This window comes from Magallana gigas, chromosome 6 (genome assembly GCF_963853765.1).
Source record: "Magallana gigas chromosome 6, xbMagGiga1.1, whole genome shotgun sequence".
Lineage (NCBI taxonomy): Eukaryota > Metazoa > Mollusca > Bivalvia > Ostreida > Ostreidae > Magallana > Magallana gigas.
The window spans coordinates 1,947,806-1,969,877 of record NC_088858.1 but is presented as its reverse complement, the minus strand read 5'-3'; the positions used below and the strand labels follow the sequence as shown (position 1 = coordinate 1,969,877).

Below are 22,072 nucleotides of genomic sequence, written 5' to 3'. Positions count from 1 at the left end.
ACTTTAATCACTGGAATGCAGTGATGTAACTGTGAATAAATTAATGAGGAAAACATTGAAAGTTGAACTGTTATTTTCATTACAGTTGTATTATTGTAAGTTTTTATAATACCCCTATGATAATAGTAGATCGAGTTTTGCAATGTTGGTGTAACTATAATTTTTTGACAGCCTGACAGGCAACTTTAATATTCTGGTTGAACCTGCATGTTGACAGATGAACGTCACTCTCTTATGGATGGCCCACCAACATTACCTGTAGTTGAGGTGTAGAGTTGGCAGTTTGACCATGTATTCTGAGTGGGCGTCACTTCAGGATGAAATCCAATGTGACAAAGCAAACCAGAGTGTCCTACACAAGTTTCCGACACCTGTTGGAACGACGGTCGCTACCTCCGTGGTAAGACACATTGCGGTCAGTCTCAGCATCACCGCCAACAGTCAGGAGCCATGCCAACTCGACTCGGACAAGGAGGTCAAATGGGCCATGGAGGTGAGTTGGATCAGCTCTCTGAATGGGAATCAATTCAGGTTTATATCCATGACATCTAATGAATCTGATGACAGTCTCTCTATAAGTTTTCTAAACAGGCTGGAATACTTGTAAATTTTTTTCATCATTACTACTACAATTTTTTTCCAGGTGCTTTGTTATGGTCTGGGTCTCCCACTGACTGAGTTGGACACGATTAAGGAGTGTGTCAATGTGTACTGTAACTGGCTGACCGCCTGTATGCCTCCCTCCCCAAACCAGCCCCCCATCCCCCCACCCATCAGGGACGACCCTGACCCATACATCCAGGACATGATTCACCACCTGCTTAATTTGTTTGTACCTCGGCCAGGATCAGGTATTTAAATGTCACAGTGCAAACCAATCCTTTCAGCTAACTACCGGGTAATTAGCTTTTTCTAAGCAAACGATTTCTGTATGTCTAAAGTCCATTTATATGTTCATTATATTGGGGATTTTAATTCAACACGTTTTCAATAAATTTTTTAATTTTTGTATTGCACAAATATAAACAGATTTGGTTGCAAGCTAACCAAATCCTGATGATGGAGACAGATTTGTTGAGACATTTTGATCATCTTTACCTGGGGTTATTATGTTTGAACTCCCCTCTCTTTTAGATGTTGACAGTGTCAGGAAACAAGCTGTTTTCTGTCATCGAGTTTTACGCCAAATTCAGGCTATTGCCAAAGAATCTACCATATTGTCCAGAGAATCATGGGAAACTCTGCTGAAGTTTTTATTGGCGGCCAATGACAGTTTGTTATCACCACCTCTAGAAAAAGGTAGGATAATTGTTTTTAGTAACTTCGAAGGGAACTAACTTTTCAAAAGAACTGAATGTATATCAATACATGTAGGTAGTTCTAGATCAATGTAATATTCATACTCGCTCAATATATGTATGTATACTTTAGATTATGGCGTATAGTGATGCCTATACTGAGAATTAAATTGTACTGTAGATTGTGATGTACCCAGTATATACCTGTATGTATCATAATGATGTTCATACTCAGAATTACTTTTTAATGTTACTTATTATGTTGTCATTACTCAAAATAAGTAATTACTGTGGTGTATAAGTGGTGTCCATGCTCAGAAAATGTCTGTACTATGGTGTATAGGAGGGTATCAGGAGAAAACGTACCCAAGAGAAAACGTACCCAGGAGAAAACGTACCCAATTCCTAGGGTACGTTTTCTCCAAGAGAGAACGTACCCAGGTACGTTTTCTCTTATAAATATAATAAACATAAAGCTAAATAGTTTTAATAACTAATTTACTGCATTAATATAGAGGAATATTTGAATTTGATAGATATCTGAATTACATAATAATAATTCTTATATATGTACCGGTTGAGTATTTTAAGGATTTGGACATGTCAATTAGTTTTAAATACTACTTTAATGTATATTTTAATGAATAAATATAGAGGAATATACAATTTTTACAAATAATATCTTTAAAATAATATAGATCCCGTAAGGGTTTTCTTATATGTATCGATTAAATATCTAAAGGACTTGGACATGATTTGAGCTCAAAATTTTCAACTTTATTTCATAAATAATTTTTTAATAGTTGATAAATTTATCATGTTTGTTATAAGCATCCTGCTTTAAATATTAGTGATTTCAATGTAATTAGACTTATGAGACTTTCAAAGTTGTTAACAATGAAAAAAAAACTATTCAAATAATTGATTCATATCTATCGAGAGAAAAAAAAACGCGCTCTCGACTTCTCGAGATACTCATTATTAAGTTCTCCAAATTATATTGCAATCAAAACTATTGTGTCGATCTATATTTTTTTAATCGATTTCATTTATATCAATGGATTAATTGCCGACTAATTAAACTGCTCAGGCGAAGTCTGTGCATTTGTATATAACACAATTATTGTCTAATTAATTAATGTACGTAATTATATAAAAACAAAAGCAACTTGTTACAATAATAAAATTATACAAATGTTTATTGCATAATTTATTTTATTGCATCCCAGAATATCTATTAAAACTGTTATTTATGATTTTTATAGGGTACGTTTTCTCCAAGAGAAAACGTACCTGGGTACGTTCTCTCTTGGAGAAAACGTACCCTAGGAATTGGGTACGTTTTCTCCTGGGTACGTTTTCTCTTGGGTACGTTTTCTCCAGCATTCTATAGGAGTGTGTAGCTCAGAATATGTCTGTGCTGTGGTGTATAGTGGCCTCAATGGTCAGAATATGTCTGTGCTGTGGGTTATAAGTGGTGTCCATGCTCAGAATAAGTCAGTACTGTGGTGTATAGTGGTGTCCATGCTCAGAATAAGTCAGTACTGTGGTGTATAGGGGTGTCCTTGGACAGAATAAGTCAGTACTGTGGTGTATAGTGGTGTCCATGCTCAGAATATGCCTGTACTGTGGTGTATAGTGGTGTCCATGGTCAGAATAAGTCAGTACTGTGGTGAATAGTGGTGTCCATGGTCAGAATATGTCTATACTGTGGTGTATAGTGGCACACATGCTCAGAATAAGTCTGTACTGTGGTGTATAGTGGTGTCCATGCTCAGAATATGCATGTACTGTGGTGTATAGTGGTGTCCATACTCAGAATATGTCTGTACTGAGGTGTATAGTGGTATCCATGCTCAGAATAAGCCTGTACTGTGGTGTATAAGTGGTGTCCATACTCAGAAAATGTCTGTACTATGGTGTATAGGAGTGTCTAGCTCAGAATATGTCTGTACTGTGGTGTATAGTGGCCTCAATGCTCAGAATATGCCTGTACTGTGGTGTATAGGGGTGTCCATACTCAGAATAAGTCAGTACTGTGGTGTATAGTGATGTCCATGCTCAGAATAAGTCAGTACTGTGGTGTATAGTGGTGTCCATGCTCAGAATATGTCTGTACTGTGGTGTATAGTGGTGTCCATGTTTAGAATAAGTCTGTACTGTAGTGTATAGGGGTGTCCATGCTCAGAATAAGTCTGTACTGTGGTGTATAGTGGTGTCCATGCTTAGAATAAGTCAGTACTGTGGTTTATAGTGGTGTCCATGCTTAGAATAAGTCAGTACTGTGGTTTGTAGTGGTGTCTATGCTCAGAATAAGTCTGTACTGTGGTGTATAGTGGTGTCCATGCTTAGAATAAGTCAGTACTGTGGTGTATAGTGGTGTCCATGCTTAGAATAAGCCTGTACTGTGGTGTATAAGTGGTGTCCATGCTTAGAATAAGTCAGTACTGTGGTTTATAGTGGTGTCCATGTTTAGAATAAGTCAGTACTGTGGTTTATAGTGGTGTCTATGCTCAGAATAAGTCTGTACTGTGGTGTATAGTGGTGTCCATGCTTAGAATAAGTCAGTACTGTGGTTTATAGTGGTGTCCATGCTTAGAATAAGTCTGTACTGTGGTGTATAAGGGGTGTCCATGCTCAGAATAAGTCTGTACTGTGGTAGATAGTGGTGTTCATGCTCAATAAGTCTGTACTGTGGTTTATAGTGGTGTCCATGCTTAGAATAAGTCTGTACTGTGGTGTATAGGGGTGTCCATGCTTAGAATAAGTCTGTACTGTGGTGAATAGTGGTGTCCATACTCAGAATAAGTCTGTACTTGGTGAATAGTGGTGTCCATGCTCAATAAGTCTGTACTGTGGTGAATAGGGGTGTCCATGCTTAGAATAAGTCTGTACTGTGGTATATAGTGGTGTCCATGCTCAATAAGTCAGTACTGTGGTGTATAGTGGTGTCCATGCTTAGAATAAGTCTGTACTGTGGTATATAGTGGTGTCCATGCTCAATAAGTCAGTACTGTGGTGTATAGTGGTGTTCATGCTTAGAATAAGTCAGTACTGTGGTGTATAGTGGTGTCCATGCTCAGAATATGTCTGTACTGTGGTGAATAGTGGTGTCCATGCTTAGAATAAGTCTGTACTGTGGTGTATAGTGGTGTCCATGCTTAGAATAAGTCAGTACTGTGGTTTATAGTGGTGTCCATGCTTAGAATAAGTCAGTACTGTGGTTTATAGTGGTGTCCATGCTTAGAATAAGTCTGTACTGTGGTGTATAGTGGTGTCCATGCTTAGAATAAGTCTGTACTGTGGTGTATTGTTCGAGCTAATTGCTTTTTGTTACTTTTTGTTTTGGTGGATTGTTGAATCATTGGTGACACAGAGTATCAGTTTAGCAGAATCTTTTGGAGTTGATATATTGGTGTATATTATTTTAGACAGTTATATTCTGTAGTCACACTACTTATTGTGCATGTACACAATTCACTTGTTTTCTTCACATTGTGAATTATAGGAAATATTATTGTGCCTCTGATAGAACAAATTATTACAATGAGCATGATAAGAATGTCCAACTATCAGAAAGATATTTTAAGACTTCCATTTGAAAAAATCATCAACAGAATAAACTCCTTGGACACTTCCAGGACTACTATTGAAATATATGAAGTCCGTGAAAAAAAAAGAAATAGTAGAAATGCCAAATATTAACTATCTATTGACCCTATATGTTTCCATATTTCCCCTCTTAGTGTCTATATAGCTCATAATGTATGCAAACACACTCTTCTATTTGATTCTGATAAAGATATTAAAATGTGAAGATTGTTTTATGCACAAACTGCTTTGAATAGCAGTTACTCAGAATCTTATAGCAATTTGTGTCCATTTTCAATACACTAATATTCTTTATGTTTAGGGAGCTTCTTTTTTATGATATTTGCCACTGCCATGCCTGAGTCTGAGTCAGTTAAACTTTTAGCTTGATATTGCATTGATTACGTTAGATGAATGATGTGCATGCCTGTCTTTTTGTTAATGCAGACGATGCTGGAATGAGTTCATGTAAGTGTTCTGATCCACTTTTTCTGGTGTGTACTTTTGTCACAGAGCACAAATTCTCACTGCTGGACCGATAGAGTGGCTAGCCAATCAAATCACAGAGTTCAAATCATAACAAATAGCCAAAAAGTCAAACAGTACCCTTTTTTTTTTTTTACTTTAATACCATTCTTTTTTTAAACAAAGCATTCTGGTGATTCATAAAAAAGATTTGACTAGCATGTTGAATTAAAACTATATTTTGAGTTCACACTAAGCCCCTATTTATAATGTTCTGATTCGCTGAGTGTTAAATACTGTAAAATGTTGTGATTATCTGTTATTTTCTTTGAATAACATTACCCGGTAAACCAATTCTTACATTTTATTATTGAACAAATAAAACAACATGTTTCACGGTTATAGGCCTCAGCATTACTAGTGACCACAATTCTCTAACTCCTTGATGAACCTTTCTAATGCCAAGCTTATTAACAAAATATCATTACAATTAACAACTCCTATATGACACCTTAACAGCAGAGAATTTGTCCTGTTAACACTTCTTCATATTAATCTGCATAAATTTAATTTTAAGCTTACCGGGTATTTATATTGAGGGCTTTTTGATTTCTGTAGTTTACTAGCATTGTTTGTATATTCAGAATGGCTTCCAGTGCTTTGGCTTTTATATAAAAAGTGAGCTGAGCATTCTGTGATTAAAAAATGATGATATTGGATGTAGATTTGGGTTCTCAGTTTTTCTGAAAGGTAAACCTACCTCATTTGATCTATTCACAGTAAAGACATAATCTGTACTTGATAATTCTTGTAATAAGGTCATGTCAAAAAGGTATACTACAGATAAAGTTCAATGTCATTCTTTGAGGCTAAGGTCAAATTGAACACAATACTCTAAATCATTGTTTTATGTGAGAGATATATTTATATGTGGTTCGATACTTGTAATTTTGTGGCATTCGCAACATGCCGAAATAGAGTTCTCAGGAATAAAAATAAACTAAAAGTTTTGTTTTAGGAACATATGCAAAAGTTTATTTTTATGGGAAAATAAAAGTTAACTAAAGTAGTTATCAGTATTTACTGTGAAATGTGTCCACATTTTTAACAAACACTTGTTTATTTCAGTGTTATTTGGAAAAAGCTCTTTTAAGGTATTCGATGTATAACGACCACATTTTGTACCTTATAAATGAATGGTCCGATATTTTTAATCATGATATCATTTTGAAGGTGTTATCAAATAAAAATACATCACCAAAGGAGTTTTCAAAATTTTGATTATGGTCCAACTAATTACACCTTGAATTTTGCATTAAAGTCTATGGGCAATGTATGTTTTATTAAGATATTGTAAAACTTAGGTAACTTCAAATTTCTAAAACTCTTAAAGTTTTAGTTAATACATGCATAAACACTCTCTTTATTTAAATATGAAATAAAATTAATCATTTACTGCAGATATTTTGACAATTAAAATTAAAATTTTCTTTTTTTCATCAAGGGGAGATAACTCTTTAAAAAAATTAAAGTGCGAAATGACCAGCTCCTTATATGTTGTCAGTCATGTGAATTTGGTTCATTTCACTTTCATTGTTATTTAGCAATACATATTTAACTAGTTTAAAATGATTCAAAATTGTTCAATATCCCTTCATTATACTTTGAATACCTTAAATCACCATTCCATAGATAGTACAACCATCTCTAAACAATCCTGTAGGTTTTTTGTTTTTTTACATTTTATTTAGTGTAGGAGATTTTCATTGTATTCACACTTCTATAACTGCAGTAGCCATCATGATGTATGTGTTGTAAATGTATTGTACTCATCCTCTGTTTATATGGGTATGATCAGCATTTAAATGACAAAATCAAACCAAGAACCCCCCCCCCCCCCCCTAATAAAAAAAAAAAAAAAAATTAATAATAATAAGTTGTGTGATCATACATCAAACAACATTTGGACATATTAGGATTGAAGATGAAGGGGGGGGGGGAGGGGGTGTTTATTTCAGCCATTAAGCTTTCAAGAGGGTTTCAGGCTTTCATTAAACTATTATCCTTATATCTGCCAGTTGATGGATTTTGCAGATAGAAATAGTCTTTATTAAAATATTAACTATTGTTTAAGCAAAGCAACACTATTTTTGAGGGAAACTAATGGGTATGAGGAATATGGCAGGAAATTTTAGTGTGTGCTTTGAAATTTTGGTTTTAACACTTTTGATGTCTCAGTGCCAATGTATTTTCAAGATACACATTTTTTTTCTTTATTATCACCCTGTTAGTACCGGTACTTTAACTTTTGGTATTTTGTCACTTTAGCTAGCCAAGGGTGACAAATCCCTCCTGCCCTCTTTACTGAAAAGAGAACAGGTACAGTCCCCCTTGACTAGCGGTGATAGTATTGAGTATGATGATAACAAGCACCTGCTGAGTGGGCTGTGTCTTTGACAGATGACATAGGGGACCAGCTGTGTGAGCGAGTGCTCAGTGTGCTGTTTGAGATCTGGCTGCTGACCTGCCACAAGTGTTTCCCCTCCCCCTCTCTCTGGAAGACCTTCCGCGGCATGTGTATCAGCTGGCGCCACCACGAGTCGCTGGTGGTGCAGTGGCATAAGGTCAACCAAGCCCTCACAGCCCATGTCCTCAGCTTTACCCAGGGACCGGACTACCCCAAACTGACACTAGGTATGTAAACAGGGCAGCTGACACTAGGTATGTAAACAGGGCCGCTGACACTAGGTATGTAAACAGGGCAGCTGACTCTAGGTATGTAAACAGTGCTGCTGACTCTAAGTATTTAAACAGGGCCGCTGACACTAGGTATGTAAACAGGGCCACTGAGTCTTATGTTTCCTTGAGCATACAAATTCTTTTTAATGTAAATTTCTAAGTTCCATATGACGTTGAAAGAATTTTGAATAAGCTTCTATCCAAAGATGAGTGAAACCTTATAATTTGTTGTCAATCAATCTTTCTGGAAAGATTTAAACAACTTTTTTTTAATGTTCAATACATATTTGAAGCATAAGATAGTACTTGATAGGACTAAATTATTTTGCAAACCTCTGCAGGTAAATATGAATGCAAAATACATAGATTAAAAGAACTGATTCAGTTGATTTTTCTCAGTCATCGTTAATACATATATCTATAATGTTGAAGGTCTTGTTATACATGATTCTGACTTTACTTTCACAGCTGATGATGAAGCTCAGTTGATACCGACCGCCATGACATATGACTGTATCGCCCAGTGCTGGTTCCGATTCCTTCACATCATACAGAATCCTGTGGATCTGTGTCGTCCAGAAATCATCGGAAAAACCCACAAATTTATGCAAGCGGCCATGAATAGCGACACTCTGATAGATCCGACCCAGCATGAGTGTCTGCAGAAACTCCCGGTCATCTTCTACAAGGCCATGAAGGGCGTGTCTGTGATGGTTAATGCCTTTCTGGGTCAGTCAATTTGATAACTTATTCAAATAAATATAAACCATCATTATACAATTTTTTATTTGAAATTTAAGAATATTATATGAAGTCAGAGAGAAGATGGTTAAAGATTTTGATTATTTGGTGCTTTCAGGTATTCCCCAGACCCAGAATAAGTACGATGAGCAGCTGATCTCCAGTAGCAGCAGTAACAGTAAGCTAACCATGCCCCCCACTCCCCCGGGGCAGAGGAAATCCTCCCGCCCTATGTCTGTCTTCAGCTCCTCCAACAAAGGTAGGCACAGAACGAAAAGTTTTTTTTTAAGTTTTACATTTAAGAAAGTAAAATTAATTAACAATTATGAATACTGGTATACTACATGAACAGTAACTTGGGTAACAGTGACATGTATATTTACACCTCTTAACCATTTGTTTATGTAAAATGTCTTTCAGTGAAGGTTTTTGTTTTTCATTCAATACACTCCTTCATAAAGGCTACCAAAGGATGAACTGATTTAATTTTGCAGGAAGCTCCAAGCCAGCCAACACGTCCGTCGCAGTGCCAAAATCCAATACACCCATGATGTCCAGTCTGATATTCTACGAGCCCCGCCAGTCTCTGGCTCCCACTCGGCCAAAGTGTGACAGCATTCTCCATCTTTTTGGGGCGTGGCTCTTTGATGCTGCCCTGGCGAGGGTCAAGTTTCACAACTGTCACAGAATCGTTCCTGATCAAGGTACTACATGTATATTCATTACATGGATTGCATGAAAAACAAGAGTTTGTTTTCATATGCAGTTCTGGCTCCAAGATCTTGAAGTAATCTGACACTTTAGTCAAAATGTACTCTGTTGTTAATGTCTTTTGATTGATAATATGGACAAAATTGAAATGCTATTAAAAGTAACTTGGTATTAAGTTGTTATTTACAAATTTCAATCGACACAGGAGAGGGCATTTTAAGTTTACAGAACTTGTGCCCAATCCTCTTGTATATGCCATCTTAACTATAAAATATATTCAAACCAATCGTCATATTATGAATTGATAAACAATCAATTTATGACTGGCTGAAATTTTGACTTAAATTTGTCTAAAATTGCTCCATTATCCTGAGGCCTGATTTGAAAACTGAACTTTCTTAAGGATAGAAGTACAGAGTACCTGTTTATGAAAGCATTTTTTTTAAATTGCCTGCCAGCTTCATGCAATTTTGTGTAATTTGTTCACTGTTAGAGTACCGGTAGATTTAATTGAAATTATAAATTGTGGAAATATATACTGCAGATTCCTTTTTTTACCTAAGTTCTCATTTTCGTGATTCAATCATTTTGCATCAAAGCGAGAGAATATAAAATGGTGAATGATGAATTTTTATCATTGTTTAATATTTAGTTTACATCTGTCTGAAAAATACATTTAAAAGGGAGATTTCAAAATTTGTGAAATGTGCTTCTCACGACTTAATGTAGATATTAATTCCTTGCGTTTTATTAGGAATCTAAAGTATATAAACAGTACACCTATAAGACTGAAATATGTATGTAATCTTTTAATGACATATCTTGAACCTTGATTTATCTCAACTTTAAATACACCCTTTTAGGTTCCATTCACTCGGATCGAAGATCCAGTTCATTAACTGACTCGCGACGGAACTCCGTGACAATGGATTACCACTCGGATAGTGCACTGGTCTGTGACAACACGTACGAGATGGGACGTGCTGAAGCCCTCGGAACACTGTGTAGAATTTTCTGTGCTCACAAAACAGGGGAGACCATCCTACCTGTGTATTACTCCAGATTTTATTTGGCCATGTACTACGGCCTGCAAACTTCAGAGGAGGTCAGTTTTCCCGTTTTAGTCATATTAGTTTCACATGTGTATATGTACCTCAAATTTAGTGTATTGATATGATTTTGGATTTGAATTTTCCATTTATAGTGTTATCAGTGAGTTTATCCATTATACGTGTATTTCTAATTCATCTCTTCCAGTATTTGAGTGGACAAGTGTTAGCCAGTGTGCTGTTTAACTCCTGTGATATATTACGAGTCGATTTGGACGGAGTTCTGATGCTGCTGCCTCATATTTTGGATGCCATTCAACTGGTGCTGAATGATCTACCTAATAAGTACAAGTAAGTAAATAATAACTCCATGTACTATGTACAAACTGACTTCAACTGGTGCTGAATGATCTACCCAATAAGTACAAGTAAGTAAATAATAACTCCATGTACTATGTACAAACTGACTTCAACTGGTGCTGAATGATCTACCCAATAAGTACAAGTAAGTAGATAATAACTCCATGTACTATGTACAAACTGACCTCAACTGGTGCTGAATGATCTACCCAATAAGTACAAGTAAGTAAATAATAACTCCATGTACTATGTACAAACTGACTTCAACTGGTGCTGAATGATCTACCTAATAAGTACAAGTAAGTAAATAATAACTCCATGTACTATGTACAAACTGACTTCAACTGGTGCTGAATGATCTACCTAATAAGTACAAGTAAGTAAATAATAACTCCATGTACTATGTACAAACTGACTTCAACTGGTGCTGAATGATCTACCCAATAAGTACAAGTAAGTAGATAATAACTCCATGTACTATGTACAAACTGACTTCAACTGGTGCTGAATGATCTACCCAATAAGTACAAGTAAGTAAATAATAACTCCATGTACTATGTACAAACTGACTTCAACTGGTGCTGAATGATCTACCCAATAAGTACAAGTAAGTAAATAATAACTCCATGTACTATGTACAAACTGACTTCAACTGGTGCTGAATGATCTACCTAATAAGTACAAGTAAGTAAATAATAACTCCATGTACTATGTACAAACTGATTTCAGATATAGATGTAAAACCTTGATTATCTCCCCTGTTACTTTATAGTGGAGGCTCAACTTTTATGGATTTTTGTGGGTACCCCCTTGCCCATGAATTTTAATCCTCAAAGAATTATTAAATTTGTCTTTAATTACCGACATTTTGTTATCCATAAATTATCCACAAAATTATGTTTCTGTGAACCTTTAAAAAACGAGCACTCATTGATTTTCGCCATCTCTCTAACAAAATTTAAATGATTTCAAAGTATTAGACATATGTCATTATAAGAACTGATATGTAGTGATTTGATTGACAGGAGTGAGACCAACAGTACCATCGAGTTTAGGAATGTGGACCTACAGAAGGCCTGTATCAACCTTCTACTGACCACTCTCTGTCTGCCGCTGCACTTCAAGGATCTCACAATCAGGGGTGAGATATCTCACAGTATCTCAATACCAATCACTTGTTAACACAGCATCTCACTATATATTTATTGTAATTTTACTGTAATATATCATTATTTTATTTGAATTCCCTTTATTGTTATTCCCTACAGACATTGTATCCAGCACAGACACAGAGGTACAGCTCATCACATTCATTTCTCTGAAGAAGAAGATCATTGACCTAATTATTGGAGCCCTTCGCATCAGCTCAGATTCCACCAACACACAGATGTTATTGGGTATCGGCATCTTCTCGCTCAATAAATGTCATTTATCTAATGTTATAGGGTATCGGCATCTTCTCACTCATTACATGTCATCTATCTAATGTTTTATCACAGATTGAAATGATCCACTATTACAATTTATTTATTGCCCAATTGACAAACTATTTGTAACAGTTGTGCTAGGTCCTCAGTGTGTTTGTTGCGGTGTCTGTTTACAGGCGGTTTGATGCTACTGGTGGAGGATATGGCGGTGTGTGAAGCCGCAGAACAAACCACGTTCCAGCCCCACGACATCAGCCAGGAGTCGGAGAACCAAGGTAATCCCCGCAGTGTTTTCTGTCTCCAAATGTCTTCAGAGAGTTATCAGTAGATAATGAACAAGTTCTTCATAAATTATTGATAGTTATTAACAATTATAAATTAAAGGAATTTGAACTATAAAGTATTTGTAAGTAATTAATATGTAATTGCAAACAATAACAATAAATTGTCAATAAAACATTTACAACTTACTTTTTGAGTCGGCTCGCCTGATCCTTGTTGTCAACGCTGATTCGTTGCGGATTCACCGAAGCACAAACTCTTATGTGTGTTCCTTCACTGGCTGCAAATAAATCTTGATAAATAAGGCACTTGCAATAGCCTTATTTTCATAATTTGAATAAGTTGATGACAACATTGCGTTGGAAACTTTTATCCTGCATATCTATTACACAATAACCTTGAAGTTCACCTAAAAGTGTGAATAGAATATTGTAAATATTACATGCGGATGAATATTTGCGAAGGGGAACATGAAGGGGGTTATCTCAAAATACAAAATTGTATCAAATTTAAAACTCCCGTAAAAAAGACATGCGCTGCTTTGGATTATTAAAAGGTGTATATTATATCTTTTTTTCTCGTAAACAAAAAGAAATTGAGTCAGTTTTTTTTAAAAACGTTTGCTTATGTAGCTAATATTGAAACACCCGCAGAATAATATTACGAACAAGTTAACTTTCATGATTTTCACCTGACCCATATCGCGGGAAGCTGCAGCTGTTGAGTAAACAGAATCACGAGGAGAAGTTTTCAAGCTGAGCAGTGCAGTGGAGATCGTCAGAACTGTACTACAGTAAGTCATTGCATCTAATAATAATCTGTTTTGCACCTTATTTTACTTTGGACAGTTTTATAACGGTTTGTTTTCTTTGATATTTATGTTAAGAATTTGCTAGACTGCAAAGCTATATATAATCGTTTACCCTGTGTTTTAATTCAATGTACAGTCGTTTTACCGGTACGAGTATTTGCCAGTATTAAATAATTCTTAGAAAAATTATTGGTGATAGACGAAGTTAAGGTTTCAAAAAATCCTAGCGAAATATTTATTAAACAAAAATAAATATTCTATATTCTATGAACTGCCGGAAGTGCAAGGCAGAAAAAACGAATCGACCGCTGTGTAAATTAATTAAACATCCATGCTTAATGTAAATGATTGCGTTTTACAATAGCAATTAGCATTTTTTTAAACCTCTCTTTTAAACACTGCCTTAGTAGCTGTATATGTTTTGTAGAAAGAAATCACAAGAACTGTATCAGTTGGAGGAAGAGATGTAAAAGTCAAATCTATAACCTTGAAGGATGGGACGGGCAAGTGCAAAGTGTCACTTTGGAGAGAGTTTGCCGAGAAAGAAGTGGGTAAAGGCCAACACTTGAAAATCACTGATGTTGTTGTACAGACGTACAACAACGAGAATCTGTCTCAACAACTGGAAGGACGGAAGTTGAGGTATAATTACATCACTTTTTAATATTTTCTTTAAAAGATGTTTTCATATGTATTTAAAAAATCATGCATGTGTTTGGGAAGAACTTGTTCTAATTATTTTTATTTGTCAGACCGTGAAAGCTCCAAGTCAACTAAAGCTCACAGAAAACATCATGGCTGATAACATGGAGGAAAATGGCCTCAGTCTTATCATTGACGACGGGGAAGCATATCCAGCTTACAGAATTTCCTTAAACAAGATCACAGCATTCCTTAATTGTGAAGAAAACTGTAGCTGGAAGATTTTAGTGGTAGTTTTCCTGTCAAGTTACATTATTTACTTGTAATTTGAGCAATATGTTTTCATGCACAATAATCTCTCTTACCATAAAGTGTTGTATGTAAAATTTTTACTTCCAGCTTTTGCACGGATGTGTTAATTTGGAATTTTTATTTTGATTGTATTGAATAGAGTTTTGTCATGTCTTTTCTACTTTTAAAAACTTGTGAGAAATCAAGTGATATTTTATATACACTATCAATATGACTGAAAAGCTAATACTGGTAATAAACGATTTCTTTATGTAAAGTTCATTTCTATTTGTTAACTCTTAGATGTAAAATAAGTTTTTAACATTGAGTAATTGTAGAACTAATTATTTGTAGCAGATGCTATGTTTATTCTTTTTAAGCAAGTTGATGCATGCATAGGCTGTTTCGTTTTAGACTAAGTGAAAAAATCTTTATTTGATTTTAAGACTTTGATAAGAAACCAAGGTTTTTTAGCTCACCTGAGCTGAAAGCTCAAGTGAGCTATTCTGATCACATTTTGTCCGTCGTCCGTCTGTCCGTCTGTCCGTCCGTCCGTCCGTCTGTAAACTTTTTACATTTTGAACTTCTTCTCTAAATCCGCTTATCCAATTTCAACCAAATTTGGCACAAAGCATCCTTATGGGATGGCGAATATAAATTGCAGAAATAAAAGTCCGATCTGTATTCAAAGCGGAGAAAACCTTGAAACTGTAGAAAAAAGGGGGGTGCATTTTTAAAAATCTTCTTCTCAAGAACTACCGAGGCAAATCAACGTAGTTTAGCATAAATTATCCTTATGGGAAGGAAAATATAAATTGCAAAAATTAAGGTCTAATTCAGTTTCAAATCTGAGTTATTACGAAAAAATGATAAAGGAAAGGCGTGTTTCAGCTTCGGTTTGGTTCGGCATCCGGTAAAATGGGTAGGCAAGACTTGGCCTGGTCAAAACAAAAGATTGGCAGTTATTAATCTGCCAATCTCATTAAAATTTCAGGATATTTGATGGACCAGTTATATTTGTATTCGCTGTAAATATTGCCGCAAAATAATGCGTATTTGGAATTGACGCTTGCCGATCTGCCCCGGCTTTTATTTTGCCAAGGCCCGGGTTTGCATACCCATTTTACCAAGACTCGTATTCCATACTTCTAAAACGAGGTTCTTTGTTTAAAGCAGCCATGACATTATGCGAAAAAGGGTCGATCTGACTATGATGAATTTGCTTGTTATGCAACGGGAAATTTTTGAAACATGCAAAATATATTGGTGCCGATTTTGTGAAGTAAATTGAGGCTAAATATTTCAATGCGTTGACAGATTTCACACATGACGTTGGTGTTAGCTTGTTCTGATTTTCGTTTCGTTTTCATTATTTATGCTTTGTAATTTAACCTGGGAACTCTCGTATTTCGTGATTTTTACGTATCAATTCAAACAGAGACTTCGGTAAATCAAACAGTTAACTGTTTACCTGCGCAAATTAAGCAAAATCTGATGTATCAAAAAAGTACTGAAATACAATTCATTCTATCGGTAATTCGGCATTATCTTTTGCGTAATGGTAGATTAATGCAATAGGTTTTGTTGAGATCGATGCTCGGCATTTTCTCGAGTTTATTCAGTTTAAATAGAGTTTGATATCGCTGAAGGAAATATGTAGGTATATATACATGTATATATATGATTCATTTCGATAAAATAAATTGTGTTCTTTATTTGTTATAGTGCATGCGTGTTTCTTGTGTTTAATTGTTTACAATTTCTATTTACTAACCATATTTGAGTGTTAAGCTTCGAATTATAAGCAAGATAAAGAGATTTGCTCACAATTCTATGTTTGTACACAGATCTTAAAAACTAAAGATTAAAAAAGAAAAAAAATTGTCAATATTTATTAAGAAAATTTTCAAAGTCTGTTCTTCCAGAAACCAATTTTAACAACTTATTGTATTGTAAACTTAACCTTTTTTCGTCATTATTACTCCTACTGTACATGTGATCCTTGACTGTGTTTGTGTACATTTGTATAAACTGATTTTGAACCTTAAATACCAATGAACTGGTCGTGAGTGAATAAAAGAATTGAAAATCTTAGGCCATTCTTTTTTTCCATTTTAAATGCTGAATAGGAAATACCAAGTTAAAAATCTTAAGCTGAATGTAATAAAGTCATGTCAACAAAATATGACTCAAACCTAGGGAAACTGTGAGCTCTGTATCTTGCTTATAATTCTACGATTGACGCTGAAATTTTGGTTGAACATTAGAAATTCTATATGAATTAGAGTATGTTAAATACTTGTACAAACAAAATAAAAGAATGATATTCTGTATATACCTACTCTCTGGGGTCCCCTCATTATACAATGAATAATGTGAAATCTACATCAATTTTGATAGTTTTTCAGACACGAGTAAATAAAAACGACATCTTTAAAACAGTTTCCATAGTTCTGACACATTTCTGTTATGGGGATATAATAATTATCGCTATTCCTAAGAAAATATCACAGCGTTTGTACGCACAGTTTGTACGCGAGGTAAATAACAGTCATTTAATTATAATGGAGAAGACAAATTAAATTTTTGAATGTTTTAATTTGAGGAATTGAGCACATTGAGGTACAATTTTCTTCTTCACATCTATACATGTAGGATTTTTTAAATAAAATACAATAACTATTATATATTTTTTTTAAATACAATAACAAGTAAGTAGTTGATGAAACAAATGTACCTATATGCTCTCATATATTTTGATCGCTTTACAAAGTGGGGGGGGGGGGGGGCAGAACGAAAATATAGGGAATTGGAAGTTAACAACTTAACAGTGTACCCCTACCAAATGTTTAGTTTTATATCTTGCGTAGGATTTTCTTATTCTGGTAAAAAATAGTATTTCATGAAGGTACAATGTCAATGATTACTTGTATGCAAAAATAAGTGTAAAATTCGAATACTTGACAATATTTATTTTTTGTTATTCTACCGAGGGACCATATGGCACAATATCTTTTGAACGCCCATTGTTGCTCAGGTGAGCGATGTGGCCCCATGGGCCTCTTGTTTTGTAAACAATGAATACCCCTGCAATGTAAACTAGTCAAGAAAGAATTTCTAATGAAATGTAGTCATAACCATGTATTTTGATTTTTTTACATTTAGTTGTTGTTTGGAGTTTTGTAGCAGATTTCATTATTCCATTGTTCTGATTGAGATAGGGAATATAGTATAAATGGACTGTCTCTTATAGCACCATTGATTATTGACTTAGCATGCATAACTTCTTACTTTGTCTATTCGCCACTGATTGGATTATTACACAATATGCATGCTGTTTATAAGTCAATTTTTATTAATGGCTTATATGAAAATGATAAAATGTTTCATAACTAACAGTTTATACTGTATTTCTTGCATTTTATGAATAAAACAATGTTCATATCTCTTCTTGATTTCAACTCATTTAACTGAATATGGTTGACAAAGTGGCAGTTTTTTTCCAACTGTGAATGAAATGGCTGGTTCTGTTGAGGATTTGCAAAAAAAAAGATTGATTAGTATTGAATATTGATAGTTGAAATAACAATAGTCAAACAATATTTTTTTTTTTAAAAAAGGGTCAGTGACAGGTAATTTCGAAAACGCGTCCAGTGTATTGAAATTAATGCCAAATTGAATATCCTATATGTAATATCATTTTATCAAAGATGAACATGACTCGTAATGGGGATTGTCCCCCATGTATATATCTTTCTTTGCTGATATCTATACAACCCTTTACATTTTAAAGTATTTCGATGTAGATGATTCACCCGTGTGGACGTGTGCATCCTGCTGCATCGCTATGTTAGTATTAAATTTTACATATTTTTCAAAGCTAGAAGAATGCTTACCTCAAATGACCAGGTGAATGCATTATTTACAAACATAATATACACATAAAACAACAAATAATTGCGCAAAAGATATTACCAAGAAAGGAATACAACACTTTGGGCACAACTTTTAGGTGCAATTGGGTGATACAAAATTGAAGGCTTTATATACATGTGTGATAGTGTCCATTTACGTGCAGTGTCGAGTTTTTGGTACTAAAACTATTTTTTTTCTTTTCTTGCATATTCAAACGTTCATGCATTATATCTGCAATGCCCTTAATCTAAAGAAGGCAATATTCTTTATCTTTGTACTTCGCCCATTCCATTGTTGACAATCAAATGCGAGTCGACTCTCAGGCCCTTCAGGCCTTTGATTATCAAACATGTAAAGATAAATGACACTGAGAGAATAAGTGTACAAGGACTTACAGTTCTAGGTTAATGTTGATCAGCGATTATCTTTTTTGACAGTTTTCTCAGACAACAGTCAGAGCAGCCTAAAGACTTCGTCTTCGGAGTCAAGCTTCAAGGAGGGATCGTACCACCGACTGGGACACCAGGCCAGTGACACTGGTACACATGGGGCTAGTCTTCTATATATTCATTATTATACAATTTTAGCCGTTTGACGAGGACAGTGAATGGTTTTATAGACCGAATGAGAGTATATTGACAAAGCGCAAAGTCTTGGTTGATATACTCTCATCAGGTCTAGAAAACCATGTATTCACTGATATCAAAAGGCTATAATTGTTTAATTATAATCAGTTGAAAACCAAATCTCTTCAATAGTATAACAGTTAAATATTTGCTTCATTATGTAAAGGCATTGATTTCGCTATTGTGACGTCACAATGTCGCTCATGCCAAAACCAGTATTTTGTCAAGAAATTCTATTTTTTTTGCAGTGAGGTTTATAAATTTTCTATTTTTAGTATTATAAGGTTTAAAACAGAATATATAGCATGGTCATGTGACAGCATTGACTGTCATATGCTAAGGAAAAATATGATCATAATAATTGTATTAATTAAATTTTGTGCGTTGTTTTCTATATATACATGATTGAATATATGTATAACCCTTGTTCTGACAGATTCCGCCCACGGCTTGTTTGGGGAGGCGGTCACACTGATATGTCACCGCCTACTGTCCCAGTGGAAGACGGATCTGAACAGTGCACTGGCGGCCATGGAAATCTTGGCTGGTCTGGCTAAATTAGTGATCAGCCCTCCAAACTTGCTGATGTGTAAGTGCACGGTGAAGTGGATCTGTGAGTTCATTGTGCAGCAGTGTAATCGTCCAGCCCCCGCCCACTCAAAGGACCTCCACAGTACCATTGTGGCGGCGTTCCGATGTCTTAGCCTGTGGCTGGTGGAGCACAGTCGTCTTCTCTATGACAAGGAGTGTCTCCACGTGGTCCTAGAAGTCGTGGAGCTTGGGATCTCTGGCTCCAAGTCACAGGTAACCATGACGATAACCCTGACGATACAATTGACCATGGAAATGGTTGCTGTCATGTATGCTATAAGACTGGGGTTCTCTGTTAAGACAAATATTCACTAACTTCTCACCGAGAGATGCCCATTGTTTTCTTGTTGGTACAGTGTGTGCATTTGATGTTGTTACCATGTGTTTGTGTGTTTGTCCAACTGTGGAGTTTGGCTTGTGTTGCTAGAAAATTCTCAGACCGAATCTTCAAATATTAACTTACTGAAGCTTTGTTATGTTTCATTAACTAACTTAAATTGGTTATTATATTTCTTTTAACTGGTGTATGACAGTTTATTTCTTAAAAGTCTACTTTAAGCATAATATAAATTAATTAGAAAAGCTACACAGCACATCTTTTAATCAGCTTGTTAATATACATGTAGTTCAGCTTTCAGATCGACTCTTATTGAATGGTACATGAATTGGGCATGTTTATTTCAGAAATCCGAGATTCAGAGCGTGCTATTAAAAGACACAAAAATCGCCCCATCAGTTCAGGTATAAGTCGTAGCTAGACGTTTCTCTCTAACTTGGCCGTTCTCTGGCTGGCTCGCTCTTAGCTTTGCTTGTCATCACATAATTTAACAGACCTTTACTCAGTCGATTTACACTCATCAACAGCAAGTCACATGTGAAACATCATTCTCTCAGAGCCACAAGCATTTATAACTACATTTTAGCTTATCTATGCATAACTGCTTGCAGTGAGAAAGTTAACAGAATTTTTTCATTGAATGCTGTTTTCAGTATCACTGATTGAACTGTGGACAAGTAGGTTCTGCTGTGTGCATTTTGTTTGGAACTGAGACTGAATTTGTAGCAACTAATACACGCCTCTGATTGAAGTGGTTTTGAACACAGGACACTGTCACAAGTAATCATGCTAAGATGATTGAGGATGTTTTTGATACAATTTTACTGCTTTTTAGAAACTTGAGAGAAGCAAGTCTGTACCCAGCATCCTGTATAAAACCTTTTCTGTTCGCTTTGCCAAGCAAACAAGCTTTGAGTCGGTAACAAAATTACATAGATACTCCTAGTCAGGTTCTAGGGTACAGCATGCCAGTAGTTAGTCAGTCGGGCCACTCTAATCTGTCATATTCTAGGGTACAGCATGCCAGTAGCTAGTCAGTCGGGCTACTCTAGTCTAGGCTACAGCACGCCAAAAGCTAGTCAGTTGGGTCACTCTAGTCTAGGGTACAGCATGTATTGACCATTAGTCCCTCATCCCTAGTCTCTTCTTCTTTTGCCCCATGTCACTTTCATGGCAGCCCCTTCTACATATACATCAGTTGAATTAAATGCCTTATATTTTTACAATATTATTGAAGTACAACTTATTAATATGCATTTTGAATGTTACTCAGGTTGCAGATTTTATATGTATACATTGCATATTCTCTCAATTTAATTGGTACTGTTTATCTACTATCTATCTTAGATTCATGAACTTCAGCTATTATATTTATGATTTTAATGAAGTGGGTCTTTTCATTAGCAAAATACTAATCATATGCCATTAAAATGCCTACTGCAGTAATAATAGCCCCTGAAGAACTAAAAGGTTTATGTTTCAAGTACTGTGGAATCATCTTTGTTCATGGGGGACCAATGTTCATGGCTTTCATAGGTAACCCTTGCCCATGAATTTACATCCCCAGGAACGTATACTGGTATATGCAAGCATATAATATTTATTCACAAAATAGAACCTCCTACCAACGAAATTATGTCCCCACGAACCAAGAAAATTTTTGCTCTCCGCGAAATTTGACCCCCATAAACAAAAATGATCTCACAGTATATGTCCCCCTTTTTATAGCAGTGAAGAACTTTGTGAACAGTATCTGAAGATCTGTAGCTCTGGGGGTAGAATTTGTCATACCGCCCACCCAAGTTTTCCCGTAGAGCTAAGATCTGCTGCTCCCCGAGCATGTGCATGTCAGTGCTGTATTAGACAATCTGTAGAACCCGCACATGTATCTCATCAATACAAGTAACAGAGGATCTCACTTGCATGTTTTCATCCCCAAAACTGCAGAATCTTCACAGATTACAACACCATTGAAAACACATCACCAAAATCTGCTGAATTTTCACAAATACCTATAGATAGCAACATGTCAGCAACATCAAGCAAAATCAGAGCATTAAGAAATACGCTAATTCAAATTTGTTTGAAATTCATACCAAATATTGTACTTGCTAAACACAATGTGTTTACAGTATCATTGCACATTTAAAAACCAAAACTGTTATAGATCAGGCTGCAAAATCTTGGATTTCAGTG

The 22,072-nt window shown here is 35.4% G+C and overlaps 1 protein-coding gene and 1 long non-coding RNA gene across 7 annotated transcripts in view; both read left to right on the top strand.

The window, feature by feature from the left end:
* The window catches only part of LOC105329343 (ral GTPase-activating protein subunit beta), a 38,331-nt gene that overhangs the window by 191 nt on the left and 16,068 nt on the right, over positions 1 to 22,072 (top strand). Inside the window, exons 2-18 of one of the 6 annotated variants that reach the window (XM_066089177.1) lie at positions 172 to 493; positions 644 to 851; positions 1,135 to 1,299; positions 5,337 to 5,357; positions 7,815 to 8,048; positions 8,562 to 8,822; positions 8,953 to 9,093; positions 9,329 to 9,538; positions 10,409 to 10,650; positions 10,803 to 10,945; positions 11,980 to 12,095; positions 12,223 to 12,351; positions 12,558 to 12,656; positions 18,760 to 18,861; positions 19,385 to 19,752; positions 20,224 to 20,280; positions 20,712 to 20,795. In XM_066089177.1, the coding sequence (XP_065945249.1) occupies positions 290 to 493; positions 644 to 851; positions 1,135 to 1,299; positions 5,337 to 5,357; positions 7,815 to 8,048; positions 8,562 to 8,822; positions 8,953 to 9,093; positions 9,329 to 9,538; positions 10,409 to 10,650; positions 10,803 to 10,945; positions 11,980 to 12,095; positions 12,223 to 12,351; positions 12,558 to 12,656; positions 18,760 to 18,861; positions 19,385 to 19,752; positions 20,224 to 20,280; positions 20,712 to 20,795 (2,784 nt within the window). In that variant the 5' untranslated portion in view covers positions 172 to 289. The remainder of the gene's footprint in view (positions 1 to 171; positions 494 to 643; positions 852 to 1,134; positions 1,300 to 5,336; positions 5,358 to 7,814; positions 8,049 to 8,561; positions 8,823 to 8,952; positions 9,094 to 9,328; positions 9,539 to 10,408; positions 10,651 to 10,802; positions 10,946 to 11,979; positions 12,096 to 12,222; positions 12,352 to 12,557; positions 12,657 to 18,759; positions 18,862 to 19,384; positions 19,753 to 20,223; positions 20,281 to 20,711; positions 20,796 to 22,072) is intronic. The other 5 variants (XM_066089178.1, XM_066089179.1, XM_066089180.1 and 2 more) reach the window with 5 other exon arrangements.
* LOC136276644 (uncharacterized) lies at positions 12,941 to 17,855 on the top strand. The gene is made up of 3 exons (XR_010715188.1): positions 12,941 to 13,456; positions 13,902 to 14,116; positions 14,227 to 17,855. It is a non-coding gene; the product is annotated as an uncharacterized lncRNA (long non-coding RNA).